The sequence below is a fragment of the Macadamia integrifolia genome, chromosome 13, assembly GCF_013358625.1.
Source record: "Macadamia integrifolia cultivar HAES 741 chromosome 13, SCU_Mint_v3, whole genome shotgun sequence".
NCBI classification, from domain to species: Eukaryota; Viridiplantae; Streptophyta; class Magnoliopsida; order Proteales; family Proteaceae; genus Macadamia; species Macadamia integrifolia.
The window spans coordinates 9,602,373-9,623,568 of NC_056569.1; the positions used below are offsets into that span (position 1 = coordinate 9,602,373).

The following is a 21,196-nucleotide window of genomic DNA, read 5'->3' on the forward strand; positions in this document are numbered from 1 at the left end:
GGGTCAATTTGGGGGAAAAAAATCGTCTGTTTTTCCCCATCCCTATTTTTCTTGTTTTGCTACCTGCAAAAGACGACATGTGGCATTAATTTATCATCAACGGTCAAGATTACATTCAGTTTACAAGTGAGTTTGGTTTTTAACTCAATCTTGGCCGTTGATGATAAATTAATGCCACATGTCGTCTTCTGCAGGTAGCAAAACAAGAAAAACAGGGATGGGGAAAAACAGACGATTTTTATCCCAATTTGGGTGGATGAGGTGATTCTCTCTATCATGGATGAATAGAAATTGGCCGAAGAAGAATATGGCTGAAAATTCAAAATATATTGTGTTTGTAAATACGAAAGCTATTAAGCATTGAGTTTATTTATTTATTTATTTATTTGGTCTACAACCCATGGATGAAATTGGTTGACCATGGTCCAAGAGTTCAGCTATTGGGCCACATGGAGGAGTGATGAGGCAAATTTTGGTCGTTGGATATGTAGAAATAGTCTAAGTAGTCTATGTGTGTTAAATTTCAGCATCAAATTCAATCATTTATATATTTCATCTACTCTACTACTTCCGTGTTCTTCATGTCCAATTAGTCCTATGCACCATCTTAGTAGTCCCCATTTTCTATATTCAGTCTGCTTGTGGTGTTGTGGCCACCCCGATATAGCCATGCACCCTCTTGATTTTTTCTTTTTTAAATATTAATGATAAACAATGGGAAAGGGTAGTGCATTGATTGCAGCCTTTGCTTATAGAATAGGCACCAAGTTTGTGGTATAGGGATCAACTCCTGTCACATGAATTCCACCCGCCCCCCCCCCCCCCACCACCCTTTTATGTGTGTGAGTAATCCATTCCAGGCATTTTCAAGGATACTAAAGACTCATACAGATCATACCGAGGTATGACCTCTCCTCGTAAGGTCCAGACTCTGTCCTTATAGCTGGTGTTGACGTGAAATATAAAGTTTACCATCAAAACAACTCCTAGATAGAGATAGAAAAAAGAGAGATGGAAGAGGAAGGAAACAAATCATCGCCTGAAGCATTTCCTATGAATGGAGGAAATATGATCTTCTTCTGTTTAATAGAGAAAAGTTACAAACGCTACCGAAGCAAAGTCAGATGAGGCAATCACTGAGAAGCTGATTTGGGATGTTCAATTGGACCCAATACATTCATAGCCATGCAAAACATTGTTGAAGCCATAAAGCTCAAGTATCGATCTGAAGGCCTAAGCACTCGAATCCCAGAATTTCAAGTTTTCTTCAACGATCAGGTCTCAAATGATTTCAACACACTCTTTACTTCTGTACCTCTCGATAGGCCATATTTCGCCGCAGGAGTGCCGGGTTCTTTCCATGGTCGCTTATTCCCTAAGGCTTCTCTCCATATAGTGCACTCATCATCTTCACTTCATTGACTCTCTAAGGTGCCTAAAGAAGTGTTAGAGAAGGACTCTCCTGCATGGAACAAAGGGAAGATCCATTATGGAAGCTCACCAAAGGAAGTAGTTGAGGTTTATTCTTCTCAATTTTTTAAGGACATGGAATCCTTCTTGTTGGCTAGAGCAGAAGAGGTTGTCCCTGGAGGGCTTATGATACTAATGAAACATGCTAGGTCTCCAAATGGGATTCCCTATTCCCGGGCAGGTACTCTTGTGGTAATGGATATTCTGGCATCTAGCCTAATGGATATGGTTAAGTTGTAAGTCATGAACTTAATATTATAAGATTACTGTTATTATCTTTTGTATAGGATTTGAAGCTTAGTTAATAACCCCAAACTGTTTGATCTTATTCATAGGGGTTAATCAGTGAAGCTAAGGCGGATTCCTTTAATATGCCCTTATACCACCCACATTTTCTAGAATTGGAGGGGTCGTTGAGAAGAAAAGAATATTTTAGCCTTGAGGGAATGGAGCTAGAAACTCTAGATCTATTTACACAAGAAGTTGAACCTAGTCCACAAATGACTGCAAGCACTTCAGAGCCATAATAGAAGAACTGATCAAAGAACATGTTAGATCAAACACCAAGAAACACGAATAATAAAGAGACAATAGATCCGTACGACACAGAGATTTAACAAGTTTCACACACCAGGGTGGTGTGCTACGTCTTCGGGCGAAGAAGAAGATGATTCACTATGCAGAAGAGAGATTACACCTTAGCAGCGGCGAGAAAAAACTCACCATGAAACCCTAGCTGCGTGAAAACCCTAGAATACAATGACTTTCTCAACAAGCGACAGTACATTATATATACTCCAAAAAAGTGGTTCGACCCATAGGGTCGCGGTCAATCCGGTCGAACCATACGCCCCCGCACCCCCATACGAGATCAGTGATGGGCTCCGGGCTTGGGCCTATCGGCCCAACCCCTCTGCTTCCATCACAGATCTCAGAAAAATTTCCATTCGGGTCACCACCAAAATATGTCGAATCGGGTCAATCTTCAAAACGGGTCAAGAATTCAAGACAAACTTAACAGAACATTTTGGAAGTGATATCATGGATGAGCTATTCGATAGGTTCACTGTGAAAATTGTAGAAGATACCTTCTTCATGAATGAAGGCTACAAGAACATTTTCACACGATTTTCTATCATTCTCAAGCGCAAGAATAACTGATTAAACAATGCATTTGGTTCTCAGAGACTCCCCACCACAATGTAGGGTTTTGCTTTGTGTAATTATGTTCTTTAGTGTTTTTTCTGGTTGGGTTTTGCTTTGTGGAACTCTAGGAGAGCGGATCAAGTCCTCGAGAACCATTCTCATAGGGGGCTGATCCACACAGATGAAATTCAGCCAACAATCAAATTTATGATGGATTCCATCTATGTGGATCAGCCCCGTACAAGAATGATTATCATACAAGAACCTGATCCACATTCGAACTCGAGTTGGGTTTTCTTTGTGTATTTATGTTGTTAGTGTAGTAATGTTTGACAGTCCAAGCAATATTTGAGAGACTAATATAATAAAATATGAATCTTAAACAGTTTAAAGCACTGACGGTCAAAATGAGGAAAAGTCTCCACCCATATTCCTCTTGAACTTGGACACTAAATTTGTTATTGCCACTAGTTCCAAATGAATCTTCGAGTGATGGTGGGACTAAGTCATGCCACCAATCACGATCCGTAAGATTATATGTACCCATATGGTGCAAGAGGATTCCAATGGATCAATTCCCAAAATGAAACAATCCTATAGGTCCTCCGGTTGTTGCACTCATTTACTGGGCTAGATCCCATTATGTTAAACAAGCTTACCGGTTGGTGAGCTTCCATAATGGATCTCAAGACAAGTTACAAACTCCTCATTTCACTGGCTCTCAAAGATGCCCAAATTAAGAGGTTTTAGTTAAGTACTCTCGCGCATGGAACAAAGGGAAGATCCATAATGGAAGCTCACCAAAAGTAGTAGTTGAGGCTTATTCTTCTCAATTTGCCAAGGACATAGAGTACTTCTTGTTGGCTAGAGCAGAAGAAGTTGTACCTAGATGGCTGATGGTTGTTGTTGTAATGAATCTTATAACGACTTCGGCGGCATTTATTTATAAGCGCCATTAAAATATTATACACAACGGCATTTATTATAACACCACTATCATGTTACATCTACCTATTCCAGCGCTGTTAATTAATTAAAGCGGGTGCATATAGTGGCATTTAGTAGCGAAATATAATTTTATTTTATTTTTTAATTTATGAATATATAATGGCATGTGTTAGTAAACGACACTACAAGTAGTTTTTTTTTTTTTTTTTAATTTTAAAACAAAAGATATATTGTGGCGTTTACTAGTAAACGCCGCTAAATGTTGTTGTTGTGTTTTTTTTTTAACCGTATTATTGTTTTATTATCTCATTATGTAACCTATTGAAACAAATGCCTACATTCTTTGTTCTGAATATGAATAAAAATAAATAGATTTTCACATCACCAGACACAAAAATCTGATAAATGGCTATCCATTCCCTATAAAAGCTCAGTTGGAACAAAGCGTATAACAAATCACATTCTTCATGGAGACAAAAAAATCTCATATCCATATAGATAGTCCTCACTTTAACAAGAAATCTATAGCTCACAGGCTCCACTAACATAATAACGTAATAAGTTTTTCAAAATAAAGTTTCACACATCATGGTGGCTAGGTCAATTCCCGAGTCATACTTTGCGTCATCATCCGAGGCAATTCTATGACAAAATCCTTTTAAGTACCTAGAAAAATGAAAAATACAAGTCAAGTTCTTATTAAATATCAGAGGCAACATTATCGGTAAGTAGAAAAGAAAATCCATGCAAGTACTTGGAAAAATATCAGTCAAGTTCTTATTAAAGATCTATAAAGGATCCATACATTTCACAAGTAGCAATTGTTCACAAATCGGTTCTATTTTTAAGTTATATTATATAAGGATCTTACCATCCCTATAGATTACATAGTTAATATAATTTTATCTTGTGAAAGCGTGTAAGTAGTGAGCTCTCCTCCCATACCCTCCTTATTTTTCTCTTCTTTTTTATTCATTTCAGTGTTCAGAATACTATTTCTAGTCCTAAAAAAACCCTTTTATCTCTTCCCTTTTTTCTCTTCTTTTTTTTTCTCTTTCTTTCCCATCACAGTCTGCTGAAATAGCAAACTAACAAGCTTCTCAGTCCTTTTACCACACATATTCCCTATCTTCTTTAAGACACAAGAGAAAGGTCATCATATAATCAACATCCACACAACAAAAAGGAATGTGACGCAAAGAATTATTTTTATTAACAAGAAAGGTAAGCAAAGGATTAAGAGAAATTTCAGAAAACAAGTGCAAGGAACTTCTAGGAAATGGGTAATTCATTATAAGGATATAAGTAATGGAATGATGGCAGCATAGTCAAAATAACTACACTACTTAAAGATAGTTTCAAGGATATAATATAAATTGGGAGAAAATGATTTCTTAATGAGTAGTGTTATTAAATTAAATTAAGAGCTAATAAGCAAAGAAAAGATGAAATATATTTATTCAATAGTTCCCAACAATATGAAGTACAGTGAGAGTGTATAAATTTCACAAGTATATGGTAAAAAACAGAAACGAAGGGGGTAGAGATAATCGAATTCAATACTAACTATATTTCCTAGACATTTTCCATAATATACATATATATATATTAAGCATGTACCTTAAGCTATTCCTTAAATTTGTGACACTTAATTTTCTATGACCTTTTTAGACTTTTCTAAAGGGTTGTGACTGGGTGCAAGTCATGCTTTTGCAAGGTGTAGGGAGGGGTGAACTGGGATCAGTCCTGACACATCTAGACTCCCTCCCATAAGAAGGGCAATATATCAAGGTCCAATCCATTGGTCCTCTGAATGATGACCTTGATCAGAATCTGTATATTTATTTCCCTCACTAATCTGGAACTGATTCTAAAACATTTATAGGCACAAATTTCTTCAGACAAAAAAACAATTTCTCAAGTGCAAGATAATAAGCAATATCTAAGATCACAAAAATATAACAAAGTAACCATCATGGGTAGAATGGTATGTGTCATATAGTTCTATCCACTGGCATATGATACAAATCATATAAGGCAAGGCTTCATAACTCAAGTCCCTAATTTATTGCATCTTGATCTGCCCATCCATTTCATAGAATTTTGAGGATAGCAAGACTGTTGATCCAAGAAGCAAGTAGGATAGGATCAGCCTGGACTGATACTGATCCAATCAGCTTCACTCTTTGATATAAAGCATTCCAAAATCCAGAAATAGTACAAACAGTGCAGATAAAAAATTAGCAATCAGAAAGGTCCAATGAAGGTGCGAAAATCAATAAAGCAAAAACAATTCAACAAACTTGGGGGTGGGGATCAAAGGGTGAAACTTGGAGTTGTGAAGATAGTAATAAAAAACATTCAGACCGACGACAATGCAAGAGCATCCTTAGATGAAAAAAGGATGGCTAGGATTTCCTTCTCAGAAGAATAGATCAATTCTAAGTACCAGGAACTGTAATTTTATATTGAGTGTTGTGTTGGAATAAAAGCAGGTTACATAGGTACTTTAGTTATTTATTTGGACTTTAAAGTGGGTGATGTAGGTAAGAGAGGCATTCGAGCCAGCCAAGCTGGTTACATTAAGATCTGGTTTTCTTTGGTCCAGACCTTACATTGAACCAGGCACAGATTTGGGTCATATCTGGTTATTTTTCTTGGCCATTGATCCAGCACACTGCAGGGCAGTCCTCCTCTCCCTTGAGTAGCATATTTCTCCTCCATATTTTGTTTTAATGAAGATCGTCTAGGCTTAACAACTGTCTTACCAGATTGCAAGCTTTAGAAGAAATTCCAGCAGTCAATTAATTTCAGCATACTTGACTAGGATTTTATTATTGTTTATCGAGTGTTTGAGTGTGGCTTGCAAGCCTATTGAAGCTCTAAAAAGGTCAGCAGCAGTTTGATATGAGGACAGCCCAGAATTCCCTAAGAGCTGGAGTTGAAGTAGGAAAATCTATATGCACAGATCAACAACTCAAAAAATATTTTAAAAACTCAATATCCTTTACTCAAATCATGCTTAATTGATGGGAGGGGTGTATACATATAACATTTTAAATTCCTAAATCAACTCATGTTTTGGACTCCTTATCACTCTAATAATATGAATTATGGATTCCATGTTATATATGGTACAACTTTTTGACAATGGTGAATAAGATCAGTTTTAAGTCCCCTGCATAAATATCCAACCCCTAGCAGCTCATAATAACCTTCCAAAAATCACATAGTACATGTTCAACCCCAAGCAGTTCACATGGTTCCCTGCAAAAATATCCAACCCCAAGCAGTTCACATAATTCTGCGATGAGGATTGCTGCTGGTTCAATTCTGAACCAAAACTAAAGGCTGAGTTATCTCAATAAACAAACCCAGCACACTCTTCCTATCATACACAAAGTCTTTGTTGGGGGATTGCTGCTGGTTTATTCTGATCCAAAACTGGGTGAACCAGAACTGAAGGCTGAATTAACTCGGGTCTTCAAAAGAATCTGTCAGATATCACAGTATTTATGACTGCCAGGCATGGACAAAACTACATGTCACTGATGGAGAATATGCATGGCTACTTAAACATAAAACGCATCATGGTGCACTGAGCAAATCAAGGGGTCCTAGCATGTAAAACTTAGCAAAGCCCAACATTAGTAACACCTTAGTGGAGACCTCAAGGCAGCAAATCAATTGCGATTTTAAGGTTTGTATTTGCTAATGTTTTCTCTGATTAGCGACTTCTGTTATCTTTATACTTGCCCTATATTATCCCAAAATCCCAATGGAAAAGCTTGGCATCTGGCATCAAGAAAAGCTTTGAAAAACAACTTCTAATAAATCTGGTTCCTATAATTTCAACTTGAGGTCATTTTCTTTAGTACTGGCTCTTCTCCCATTTTGTGAAATCCATCCAAAAACCCTGTAACCTTGAATTGGGTTATAGCCTAGAATCCATAGTATATTAACCTAAATTTCTTTTCGGTACATGTTTAGGAAAGTTGGCTTGGTGGTGGAAGAGAGACCATTGATTCGATTTTCTACTCTTTAATCTTTGGGTGGAATGGAAAAGGGAATGAGAAGATTGGTTTGGGTTGGTAGTTGCTTGCAGATATGTGGGCAGAGAGCCATTAAGACATATAGCCATATAGGACATAGTTACTGTTATTACTTATTTATTTCTTTATTTATTTTTTGTAGAAACATAGTTACTGTTTTCAGCGTATACAAGTAAAGGCTTTAAGGGTCTTAAGGGATATCATTGGATAATGAAACATTGAAACAGGGCTTGTGGGCTTTATCTTTTCTTTATTTTAATTGGTTGGCAAGTGAGGAAAAAGGTTATGGCAGAGAAGAACTGAAGAACTCGTGAACCCCCTACAAAGGTTAGAAAAGGAAAGAAGTGTGAAAAATATATATATATATATATATATATATATATATTAATTATAAATCAACCAAAGAAAAAGAGACGCCATGAAAGCAAAAGCAAAAGACAGCTGTCAATCTCTCCCTATCTATTAAATACAAAACGAAAGGAACCACCAACTCCAAAGAGCTCAAGTCCTCAAAAACCATACTAGGTAGTCAGAGCAAGCAGAAAGTGGACGCCTAAAAGAGAGAAGGGGTGGAGGAGGCGAAGAGACATGAGAAGGAGGGAAAGGGGCTCCTTCCACAGAACTCTTGGTATGTTTTCCTTCAAAAGCCCATTTAAGCCTTATGCCCAAGGCCATTTGGAGCCCAGTTCATCCTTCTGAACCTACCAAGCGGCACAAGAAGCACCAAATTCGTCTCTCAAGATCAAGCAACGGCATCTAATTTTACATAGGATACGCTCTAATAGACCACGCCATCTATCTGAGTCATCCAAGGAGATAGACATTGTCGCACAAGAGATAGATGCCGACCAAGTCTAGCAACAAACCCACAACTAATCTATCTGTACCCCTATAAAACACCTCCCTATTCTTATCTTGTGCCATCTTATCTCTTGTAACCGTGTATTTGAGTAATATAAATACAAGGAACTCACATGTATTAATGTGAGAAACCATTACGTAACTTCTACACTCTCAATGTACTTTTGGGAGTCAACATCTAATTTTAAGCTTCCTTATAGTCCAATATTTTTCAGGTTATGCAAGGGAGAAGTACCTTTGGTTGTGAACTCATGGGCTGAGGATGCAAAACAAGTACCCTTCACTGTCCCTCCATTCCTAGATAGATCTCTATATCCATTCCTAGATAAATCCATATTAAGAATAAACAACCACCCAAAATTGAGTTCAGCCATGATGAATTCTGATTGATATATCCAATATAGAAGCCCTATATCAAGAAGAGAAAATGCACTTCTGGGGAGTCGTATGAATATCCATTGTCTTTTGCAATTCAATTGGTGCAAGATGAAATCAACTCAGTGACAGATGACTACATTCGGTCACACATAGGTTGGGTTTTGCTTTACAGCTACTGTGTCAGTCATTTTGATACTACAGATTTTCGGTGGTGCAAACCAATACAATCAGGTTGTATGACATTGCTGGAAAAGAAGTTGCTTTGTTCCTCAAGAAAATAAAGAGGTAGAGTCATCAACCAAAAAATGATGCTCAATATTAGAATTAAAGAATCATGCCTAATCGTCTTGTATTGCTGGGATGAGACGTATGATCTCTGGAAAGTACTCTGCAAGATAGCAAACAATAGTGATGGACAAATATTCAACTTAAAAAAAAAAAAAAAAACAAACAAAACAAAACAAAAAGAAATACAATTTTGAGCTTAATCTTTAAGGTTCTAGGGTTTTTGGAAGAAAACCCAAATCAATAGGATGTTCACGAAAAAGGGGATGCAGTGGAAGATGAAAAAAACAGAGAGAGGGGTAGCATGAACACACAATTGCAAAGTATAAAAGAAGCAGTTATGAATTACCTGGTTCTGTCTAGTCAAGAGAGGGAGAGAGAGAGAGAGAGAGATAGAGAGAGAACAGGGGAGAGATCGAGAGAGCTACTGGGAATCAATGGCTGTCGATCTGGTTCTATCTCTTAGTCGAGCGACGGAGAGAGATCTGGTTCTGTCTCTCAGTCGAGCTAGGGAGAGAGAGGTGTGAGGAGAGTAGAGTCGTCTTGAAGAGAGAGAGCTATACAAAAAAAACAAAAAAAACGAGAGATGGAAGGAGCCACGATCTCTTAGAATTAATCGTTGGCTGGAATCCCTAAATTAGAGGACATTAATATGATATGGAAGAGATTGAGAGGGATTAAGAGAATCAGAGCGAAATTGAGTGAGGGGCGAACGAAAAAAAAAAGCGCGCCTAAGAAAAGGAATGTGAAAAAAAATAGAGCGGGAGATTGGATTTTTGCTTGGAAAGTATTTGGTGAATGGATTCTCGTATGTACTTGTTCATAGATTTAGAATCTATTAAATGGGGAGAGAAAATTGATTCTAAATCCATGAATCAGAGTCGTTCTCGTACACTTTCGTACTTGAACCTGATCCGCTCTCAAGTATTTGTATTGCCTTTGATTAAGGTCTTTGACCACATTTGTTTAGTAATGCCCCAATAGACGGACATTAAATAGGGATCTAATCATAGCAAAAATCATATATAAAATTTTCATGTTTTGTCTCTAATTTTAAATGTAATTAGGTGTAATCCCCTCGTCTTAAAAAAATATCTACCGTACCCCTAATGCATAATGTCGTTAATAAGGCTGTAACTTTGGTCGTGATGGCATGAACCCCTTGGCGGTCCTAATCCATATCTATAGAGCTTGGGTTGAAATTTCAAACCCTAAGGGTGGGTTAGGGTTGAAGTTGCTGAACCGAACAAAACCTAAACCCATGTTAGGGCTAATCACGGTCAACCCGGCCTGCCCCAACCCTGCCCTGAGGGTGGGTTAGGGTTAAATTTTTTTAGACTTGAGTCAGGGTTTGGCCCGGCCTAGGCCCCTGAAAGGGAACGATGGTTATTATATAAAAATGCAACGATGGTCTGAATTGAAGCAATGGTGGTTATTGTTCTGTAGCCGCTGCCTTTCCGTTGCGATCCTCCATCCCAACACTAGTCGCTACTCATCGCTAGCAACACCAACCACATATTGGCCTGTGCATCATCCTTCCACTAGCTTAAGAATCATAGGTGCAACACAAGTCCTAGATTGGCATGATTAATAAATGTGTCGGACCTAAACCAAACCCATTTATAATAAGTAGTACACGGTGCATGGGGTAAGCCCAATGGGCCTCTCAACAGGTCTAGCCCAGCCCATTTATAAGTTCGACTTGGACCGACACATTTATCTCGACCCGTTAATATAGGTATTTTGATTTTTTTGGATAGAATAGAGTATATATTGATATTTTTATCAATTATTAACTATAATTAAATATAATATCTTTTCAAAATTGTTGATAATTTAACAAAATAAATTAAAGTATCTTATATCTAAGAAAAATAAAGACCGTTTAAAGCTTTATTGATACATTACCCTGTTTAAGGCCTAATTATAGCCTGATTAAAGCCCCGAATCTAACCGAGCTCGACATGACATCGACTGAGACTGACTCATTCCTTAAATAGGTAGGTCATAGTCCGAGGACGTAGGCACACCAGGTCTGGCTAGGCCCGACTGAAATCGATTAGGCCTGACCGATTGACACCCCTAGTTAAGGTATCACAAAACACATAAGAACGTGCAAATGTTATAAGAATGGAGGAGCAGATAGGGAATAAGGCTCGATTTTTGGGTGGGAAAGGATAGATATTCATGACGTTAACATATAAACACTACATTATATAGTCCCTATTACGACATGTAATAGGAAACGCTCCATACATGATTTCACCTTCCTCATTGCATTGCAATCAATTGGGGCATTTTATTAGAAAAGCCTCAAAATATTTTTATATACTGCGGTGTTTAGTAGGAAACTCTGCCCATGTTATTATATGTAGAGGCAAGGCCATAAATATTCTTATGTACCATGGCGTTATAGAATAAACGCCCCTAAGTACTCATATATACGGTGGCATTTGTTACTAAATGCCTCAAATATTCCTATGTACCACGGCGTTATGAAATAAACGCCGCCAATAGGATTATATACTGCACAATTTTTCAATAAATGCTTCAAAATGCTCAAATATACGACGGAATTTATTACTAAATGCCTCAAATATTCTTATTAACCACGGCGTTATGAAATAAACGCCGCCAATAGGATTATATACTATGGCATTTTTCAGTAAACGCCTCCAAATATTCATATATATATGGCGGCATTTAGTACGCATTTAGTTCTAAATGCCGCCGTATATAATATATAACGGATACGTCGGTCTGTACAAAATTCCGCCAATTGTGTTATATAAGACGGCTTTTGCTAGAAAATGCGCCAATTGTGTTACATGGACTCATGATCAATCGTTTATGGGGTTAGTATGGGTCCGCGGGACTAGTCATGGATTCCTTCAATATGTCCTTATACCTCCCACTTAAGGAGTGTGCCCCTAAAATGTAGGGCCGCGATTCAATCTTCCTTGGATATTCTGAATCCACGCATTTGACCCTCCTTTATGTATGGGTCCCATATGTAGCAGTATGTCCTAGAGACAATGAATGTACCAATTTGTATTGGACTTAAAACCAAGCTGCCAATAGGATTATATACTGTAGCATTTTTCAATAAATTCCTGCTCATATATACAGTGGCATTTGTTACTAAATGCCTCAAATATTCTTATATACCACAGTGTTGTGAAATAAGCGCCGCCAATAGGATTATAGACTGTGGCATTTTTAAGTAAATGCCCCCAAATACTCATATATATGACGGCATAATGTTGCCGTATATAATATATAGCGGCGGTCTGTACAAAATGCCGCCAATTGTGTTATATGGACTCATGATCAATTGTTTATGGGGTCAGTATGGGTCCGCGAGACTAGTCATGAATTCCTTCAATATGTCCTTATACCTCCCATTTAAGGAGTGTGCCCCTAAAATGTAGGGCCACGATTCAATCTCCCTTGGAGATTCTAAATCCATGCATTTGACCCTCCTTTATGTGTGGGTCCCATATGGAGCGGTATGTCCTACAGACAATAAATGTACCAATTTGTATTGGACTTAAAACCAAGCCCAAAACCGCAAGCTCGTGACTTAAAAACCGAAGTCACAAATAGGCCCAAAAGCATCATAAGCGAATTGGGAGTAAATGGTTTCTCCAATCTTTTGCTTTAACAAAGCAAACAAAGGGGAAAACCCAAGGGGGTAGTGTAATTGGTGAGCAATGAACTTGGTATGAGCCGTAAACTTGGACATCTTAAGTTCGACTCCCGTTAGGCACACCGTAGGCCACTCACACCGGGTGTTTAGTACTCTTCACACTTTTTAGTGAAAATTGAATGGTTCTCATTCAACCCCGGTATGCGGTTGTGGGGTCAGTATAGGCCTTTGGCAAGAAAAAAAAAATGGCAAACCAGAGTCATATTGGAGGCAGCATTATGCATCATATAGTTACAAGGTGCATTGGACACCAAATGCATCATTTTTTTATTTTATTTTTTACATTGTAGGCAAACAACTACATCATTTTTTTATTTTGTTTTATTTTTTACATTGTAGGAAACAACTGCATCGTTTAATCACTCATGCGCTTGAGAATGACAAACAATTGTATCAAGTTCTTGTAGCCCACATTCAAGAAGAAGGTATCTTCTGCAATTTTCACAGTGAACCGATCAAATAGCTCATCTATGATATCACTTCCAAAATGTTCCTTGATAAGCCCTTCTGTCGCAGCTCGTATATGCATTGAGGTCATTTGTGCACTAGGCTCAACATCTCCTGCCAAGAGATCTACATTTACTAGCTCCATTCCCTCAATACTAAAATAGTCACTTCTTGTCAACAACCCCTCCAATTCTAGGATATGTGGGTTGTATGCGGGTACATTGAAGGAATGCACCTTAGCTTCACTTATTAACCCCTATAAATAAAATCAAACATTTTAGGGTTAGTTAAGCTTCAAATCTAATAATAAAATAAGAATTCTTCTAAGCCTCATTATGCCTAGTGAAGTATAGTATTTCACCATTTGTCATTTGTTGATACATAGCTTAGTCAACGTGATAGAGGATCCCACATTTATTTTAATGGTCAAATTTTAGTCCAAAGTAAACAAGCATAGTTGCTCAAACTCTCATTTAAAGTTTTAGTAAAGTTACCTAAGGGCCATCAAATAGAGATGAATATAAAATACAAAATAACGTCTTTCGTAAATTTAGTTACTTCCTCTACTAGTCAAGTCAAGTGGAAATCGAACCAATGGGATCTTTGTCTGATCTTGTGTCACATGGAATGATTCATGTACTGTCATGTGACAAATAGTATAGCGTTATAGTTCAGTAGATCAAGTGGGAGAAAAAATGTTGACAAAAAACTCATAAAGAAAAAAATAAAATAAAAATAACAAGACTTACTATCTTGGCCATATCCATGAGGCTAGATGCCAGAAGATCAAATACTGCACCAAAAAATGTTCTTGAATAGGGAATCTCATTTGAGAGACAGCCTAGCATTATCAGTATCATCAGCCCTCCAGGTACAAGCTCTTCAGCTCTAGCCAACAAGAAGGACTCCATGTCCTCGCCAAATTGAGTTGAATAAGCCTCAACAACTTCTTTTGGTGAGCTTTCATAATAAATTTTCCCTTTATTCCATGCAGGAGAGTCCTTGTCTAACACCTCTTTGGGCACCTTAGAGAGCCAGTGAAGTGCAGATGATGAATGTACTAAATGGAGGGAGGCCTCAGGGAATAAGCGACCGCGGAAAGAACCCGGCACACCTGCTGCAAAGTATTGCCGATCGATAGGAAGAGAAGCAAAGAGTTTGTTGAAATCACTGGAGACGAGGTCATTGAAGAACACTTGAAATTCTGGGATTTGATAGCTTAGGCCTTCTGATCTATACTTAGAGCTTGATAGCTTCAACAATATTTTGCATGGCTATGAATGTGTTGGGTCCGATGGAACAGCCCATATCAGCTATGTATAGGGTGGTATTTATAAAAGAAGTGCATTTTATCTCAAGCTTCTCTGTAATTGCCTTATCTGTTCTTGCTTTGGAGGCGTTTGTTATTTGTCTCTATTAAACGAAAGATCATATTTGGTGATTAGTTCATCATCCCCCCCCCCTAAAAGTCAGCAAAAGGATAATAAATTACAAGAAAAAGAATGAAAGATAAATAAACTCATTGAGCTGTTACTCCACCTTCGACATGGTCATCAGCAAAGGAACAACCCAATCAATAGAAAAACAACTTATGTAAATCTATAGCGAGATCTCAATTATGAGTCCCAATCAATGTCCAGATGAACATATGAAATCTACTTCAACATAATCGTAACTGTGATCATCATGGCCACTTTGAACATATGGAAGCTACATACCTGATATATAGAGTTATTGGTGTAGCTGTAAGGGCCATCTCCCCCATTCATAGGAAATGCTTCCGGTGATGGTTTGCTTCCTTCATCTTCCATCTCTCTCCCTCTCTAACCTAATTGGCAATACATTATATTTATGGAGACAAAATTTGATAGAATTTTCATTCCTCAGGTCTCAAATCATGAGGGATCATCCATCACATACATGGTATTCTTCGCGTGATCATGTTGGTCCGAAGCTCAAGGTGAATAGGAATCTATGTATAATATTTTTAATTTGTCATAATTAACTAAAAGTGTCACGCATTAAGTATATTATATTATTGTTTATAATATTTAATTTGAAAAGGCTAATGTGGTTGAATGTTGAGGAATAAAGATAATTCGGGACAAATCATGGAAGATATTTTAATTTTCCTTTTTTGTCCTCTTTTACGAGATTATTAAATTGTAGCCATTTTGGATACTAGACTATGGCCTTTTAATGTAACTTTAAGAAATATTGAAATATTTATAAAGTTTTATCTGATTGATTTGTGGACTTTTCCACAAGATATGAAGAACAAATCACGAGAAAGCATGTGGAACACTGAGGTGTTGGATTTGCACAATATTTCTCAATCATCTTATAAAACTTAATTTCCAATACAATCTATTTATAAGGATAGGTTTGACACAATTTTCATCTCTTAGATTTCAAAACATGAGAACTGTCTATTACAAGCGATTTTCTTAGTTACAACCATACAAAGGAGTTACCACCAAAAGGAAGATGAAGGAATGCATTCTCCATTTTCAATCAGTTATCTTTTCTCATATTCCACGGAAGATTAATAGTGTAGTTGACTCTTTGAACTTGAAAGCTATGTCCATACCTTGCAAGACATCTTGGCATTCTTCACTTCTTGGCTGTCTGACTTGTGTAACTCTGATACCTTGCGTTGATCAAGCATCAAGGGACAGACTCTTTTGGAGAGAGAGAACATACAAGGCAAGGCCATAAGAGGGTCCATCTGACCAGGATTCCACCTATTTGGAAGATCCCAAGACATGAAAAAATATTCGCCCTAGGAAAAGAAGACCTATGTTCTGAAAATGACGGAAGCTAGCTTCCCTATTACATCAAAAGATAATGGAATTCAAAAATTGTTGCACTGTTCTAGACTTCTTATTCCAATATCTGTGTTCCTCTCCATCCACATGTGTAGATAGAGGCATTGAAAACAAGCTTAACAACTGTGTCACACGTTGAAGTCCTCCCAAAGGAATTCTTGATTCACTTCCATTCTCTCTCGAACCTAAAGATTCTCTTAACAGCCCAACTTTTAGACAAAATTCTTTCCAAAAAAAAAAAGACTGGTTGAGGCGACCTATCTCATTCCAAAAGAAGCATGTAGAAGGAATAGAATGGACTGCTTGCCATTGAGGAAGGCTTGCATAGGAACTGCCAAAGTCACCACTCTCCAACACAATTGCCGTGGCGAATATGGTGCTTGAACCAAGCCACCATCATTAACCCTAACTTAAATCAAGCCTCAAGAGTAAACTTGCCCGTGGAAGAGGTTGTCCACATAATGATCTTTACTCTCTACCGGTCTTCATTCGATGTCATTCAAGGCTCCCCAAGCCGCCATCAGACTAGGCAAGAAGTGGGGCCTGGCTACCACCCGACGAAACCATGGCCATCTGATCATAGGCTCGTGTAAAATCTGAGGATGTTAGTTGTCCAGTCAGAGAGAAGTAGAGGAGTCACCATCAATCTTTGTCTGTATGACACAGTCTAGAATCTAGATGGAGTCCCTCTTAAGGAACCATGTTTCCCCACCACCCACCACCCACCACCCACCACCCACCACCCACCATCTTTATATTATCCTCAAAACCTCCCTATGTATCTTTATATTTTGATTAGATATTACACAAGCATTTATATATTAATTTCTGCTTATATTTTTATATATATTTTTTAGAGGTGCTAGATCATTATAATGTTGGGGCCTTGGGGAGACGCTATAACCACTATATATATATATATATATATATATATGATACCGCACTGCTTTAATTATGCAACCTATAACTTTGAATATGAGTCTTCTTTATGGCAAAGGAGCATGGATGCCAACTCATCTAATAGCTTATTGGGTAAAATTATCTTTGTTTTTGCTTATGGATCCGCTTTGTGATTTTAAGAGCTGACTTCTTGGCAGAATCTCAATAAGCATATATCCAAACAAGCAATGTGTCAATAAGTAGTAATAAACTAAATAGTTCCAGCAGGGTATAGCGTTGTGTTTTCCCTTGTTTATAATATATGAATACTGCTCAATTTATAATTTTTTTTTTAATTTTTTAAGTATGGATCAGATTATCATACGAGAACCATCCTCCTATGATCTGATTCACTACAGGGTTTTTTCTTTCAGGGATGGATTCCATCTGTGCACTACCTTGTATCACATTTGGAAGGAACAAAATGCTTTAGTGCTAGACTACTATTTCATTATAAAAAAAAAAGAGGAAAAAAGTTTTCTGTAGGGGACTGTGGTCCTTGCACGTAGACACATCAGATACATGAAATGATTGATCTGTACCTTATAAAAGAAAAAATATCATTCCTATAGATGTTTTTTTGTTCGTTACTATTAACCCTCGTGCATGTGCAGGAACTGTAATTCTTTCAAAAATACACTTCCCAAAAATAAATATTGATAAACTATTTTATCAAGACAAGACCGAGGTCGGCCATTATTCGGCACATTAAATCTGAGACATCATATTTAAGGGATGCCTTCACCACGTAACAGTAGGCTAACGGATCATTGGGGTGTTTCCATTAATCCTACTGTTTTCTGGGTTTTTTGCCCTCTCATGTAGGGTCTTTGTTGTTGGGCCTTCGCCCTTCTCAGGGCCGGTCAGGGTCCTCTTTCCCTCTGTGGTTTTTCACTTCTTTTGAAAAAATGATATGAATTATCAAAAAAAAAAAAAAAAAAAAAATTTTTAATTAAAATTGTCTAATCTATCTCACTAAGTATTTTTTTTTTGTAAAATATAATACGAAAAGGAGTATTTTGTAATTATTATTCCACATGTTTATATCATTAACTTTAAATCATTTTATTTGGTTCTTAATTTTTTTTACGTTGTATCGAAATTGCTTAAATCTAGAAAATCACATCTAAAATGTATCATTACTAATATAGTAAGAAAATTAAGTAATTTATACAATCATGTTAAATAATAATTATCACAAAAACTTCTTTTTCAAGTTCGAAAGTTTTCAATTCCTTTCCCTTTAATTTCCCTTGCAAACAAATGGAACCGTGAAAATATATTACTTTTAACAAGAAAAAATACAAAACTTTGCAGCTTGATCTATCTACGTTCTCCATCATCCTCATCCAAAGCGGAGGATAAACCAAAGAAAAATTATCTATGCAAAGAAATCACTTCATCTACATTTGCGTAATTCCTAATTAAGAGTTCATCCAAGATGATCTCAAACTTAATTTCATCGTTTTTTAGTCAAGCTACAAAACAATTGAAATTATTATTGTTCCATGTAGAGTTCAACTTGGACCTAAGAAACCAGAGCTCAAGCTTAGCCTCCCCAATACTTTTCTAGGCTTGAGTTAGGATCTTGAGCTCATGGACTAGACTGCTAGGGTTGAGATATCCCACCCCAAGGTTGGGCTGGGTTAGGATTCTAACCTCAGGCTTCCTTAAGCCCTATTTACACGGAAACATAGTAGAGATATATATTTGTCATATCTTGATAGCTTTTTCAGACTTGTCTGTCTAGAAACCTCATTCTCTAAATATCCAATGGTTAGGATTGTCAAATCACATTTTTACATAACAAAAATAACTGAAACATGTTTATCCCAAAAAATAAAAAATTAAAAAAATTAAGCGAAATACGAAGGAATTAATGAATGCATACAACCATATGGTTGAATTAATCCAAAAAAAATATGCGAAATACAAAATACAAATATATGGTTGAGTTATGGTCTAAATTTGATATGTGAACAATAGAAAACTTTCACAATATGTGTTTATTTATTTATTTATTTTGGTAGGAACATTATGTGTCTAATCAATCATTCTTTGCGCTTGAGAATGACAAAAAATTGTGTCAACAAGTTCTTGTAGCCTTCATTCATGAATAAGATGTCTTCCGCAATTTTCTTGGTGAGCCTGTCAAACAGCTCATCTATGATATCAATTCCAAAGTGTTCCTTGATCATCCCTTCAGCTCCAGCTCTAACGTGCATTGCTGTCATTTCTGCACTTGGCTCAACATCTTCTGTCAAGAGATCTAGAGTAACTAACTCCATTCCTTCAAGGCTAAAATAGTCATTTCTCGTCAACAATCCCTCCATTTCTAGGAAATGTGGGTTGTATAGGGGTATATTGAAGGAATCCACCTTAGCTTCACTGACTAACCCCTATGAAAAAAGATCAAACATTTAGGGGTTATTTAATTAATACAAAAAATTAAAAAAATTGATTATGAGTTTGTTACTTACCATCTTGGCCATATCCATGAGGCTTGATCCCAGAAGATCCATAAGTACAACAGAACCTGTTTGGGAATAGGGAATCCCATTTGGGAGACCTTGGATTTTAAGTACCATCAGCCCTCCAGGGACAATCTCTTCTGCTCTAGCCAACAAGAAGGAATCTATGTCCTTGGCAAATTGAACTGAATAAGCCTGAACTACTTCCTTTTTTGGGCTTCCATAATGGATCTTCCCTTTGTTCCATGCAGGAGAGTCCTTGTCTAACACTTCTTTGGGCACCATAGAGAGCCAGTGAAGTGCAATTGATGAGTGTACTAGATGGAGAGAGGCCTTGGGGAATAAGCGGCCATGGAAAGAACCAGGCACACCTGTGGCAAAGTATGGCCTATCAGGAGGAAGAGAGGCAAATAGAGTGTTGAAATCATTTGAGACATGGTCTTGGAAGAAAACTTGAAAGTCTGGGATTTGAGAGCTTAGGCCTTCTGATCCATACTTGAGCTTTATTGCTTCAACAATGTTTTGCATGGCAATGAATGTATTGGGTCCGACCGAACACCCCAAATCAGCTATGCACAACGCTGTGGATTTGGTAAAAGAAGGGGATTTTATGTCGAGCTTCTTAGCAATTGCATCATCTATCCTTGCTTTGGAGATGTTTGTTATTCGCCTCTATTAAACAGAAAATCATATTTAGTATGCTCACTATGATCATTAATTAATGTCATCTTCATGACCACTATGAACTTATGGAAGCAGAAATCTTGATGATGATGGAGTGTGGATCAGGTTCTCCACACACATGGAATGCATCAGTCTCGTATGAGAATGGTTATTGTACGAGAACCTGATACACTCTCATGATGAAGTACTTCAATGAATTTATAATTTTGTCGATCATCATCGATCCCAATGGGTTATTAAGCAGAGAAGATGCAAAAATGAAAAGGCTACCCATGCATACATACCTGGTAGGTTGAGTTCTTTGCGTAGCTGTAAGGGCCATCTCCCCCATTCATAGGAAATTCTTCAGGCATTGGTTTGTTCCTCTCATCTTCCATATCTCTCTCTCTCTCTCTCTCTAGAGACAGAAGCATTAAAATGGAATTCCTCTCTTTCTCTCTCTCCCCCTCTACAAGCTGGTTATATATAAGGTGAACTTTTACTGTTACTTGAGAGATGTAAGAACTTTCTTACCACCCGCAATCAAAGAATTAAAATCTCAAAAGATATTCAGAAAAAATACGAAAACTGAGAAAAATATTTATGAACAAATAAGAAGTGAATTATGAACTTAAATCTTCAACCACCTCACTCCATCTCACGTCCATGTTGTGTGATTCAATGTGTGGATCAGTGTCTACGTAAACCATAACCCCAAAGGTGAGGACACTCCCTAAACCACACCCCGAAGATGGGTCCCCACAAGCCAAAGATGGTCTAAGGTTGGATGATGTTGCAGGAGAGAGGTTATTCCATTTCGTTGACTATAAAACCCAGTTAGCTGGAAAGTTCTTGTAATAATAAAGCCAGAAGCATTAAAAGGGTATTGACTTCTTACACCGACATCTTAAAAGGGCATCTATGAAACAGGGAATCACGACCTCTCTCTCTCTCTCTCTCTCTCTCTCTCTCTCTCTCTCTCTCTCCGAAATAAGAAAA

The 21,196-nt window shown here is 37.3% G+C and overlaps 1 protein-coding gene and 2 pseudogenes across 3 annotated transcripts in view; 1 reads left to right on the forward strand and 2 right to left on the reverse strand.

Moving 5' to 3' along the window:
• Window positions 1-178: 178 nt before the first annotated feature.
• LOC122058989 lies at window positions 179-2,631 on the forward strand (annotated as a pseudogene).
• A 10,480-nt stretch (window positions 2,632-13,111) lies between these two features.
• On the reverse strand, window positions 13,112-15,189 carry LOC122058990 (annotated as a pseudogene).
• A 3,841-nt stretch (window positions 15,190-19,030) lies between these two features.
• The window catches only part of LOC122059352 (loganic acid O-methyltransferase-like), a 2,817-nt gene continuing 651 nt past the window's right edge, over window positions 19,031-21,196 (reverse strand). The window contains exons 1-4 of one of the 3 annotated variants that reach the window (XM_042622087.1): window positions 21,139-21,156; window positions 20,503-20,615; window positions 19,544-20,206; window positions 19,031-19,462 (exon numbers count right to left, since the gene is read on the reverse strand). In XM_042622087.1, the coding sequence (XP_042478021.1) occupies window positions 19,115-19,462; window positions 19,544-20,206; window positions 20,503-20,595 (1,104 nt within the window). In that variant the 5' untranslated portion in view covers window positions 20,596-20,615; window positions 21,139-21,156 and the 3' untranslated portion in view covers window positions 19,031-19,114. Of the gene's footprint in view, window positions 19,463-19,543; window positions 20,207-20,502; window positions 20,652-21,138; window positions 21,157-21,196 lie in introns of those variants that run through there. The other 2 variants (XM_042622086.1, XM_042622085.1) reach the window with 2 other exon arrangements.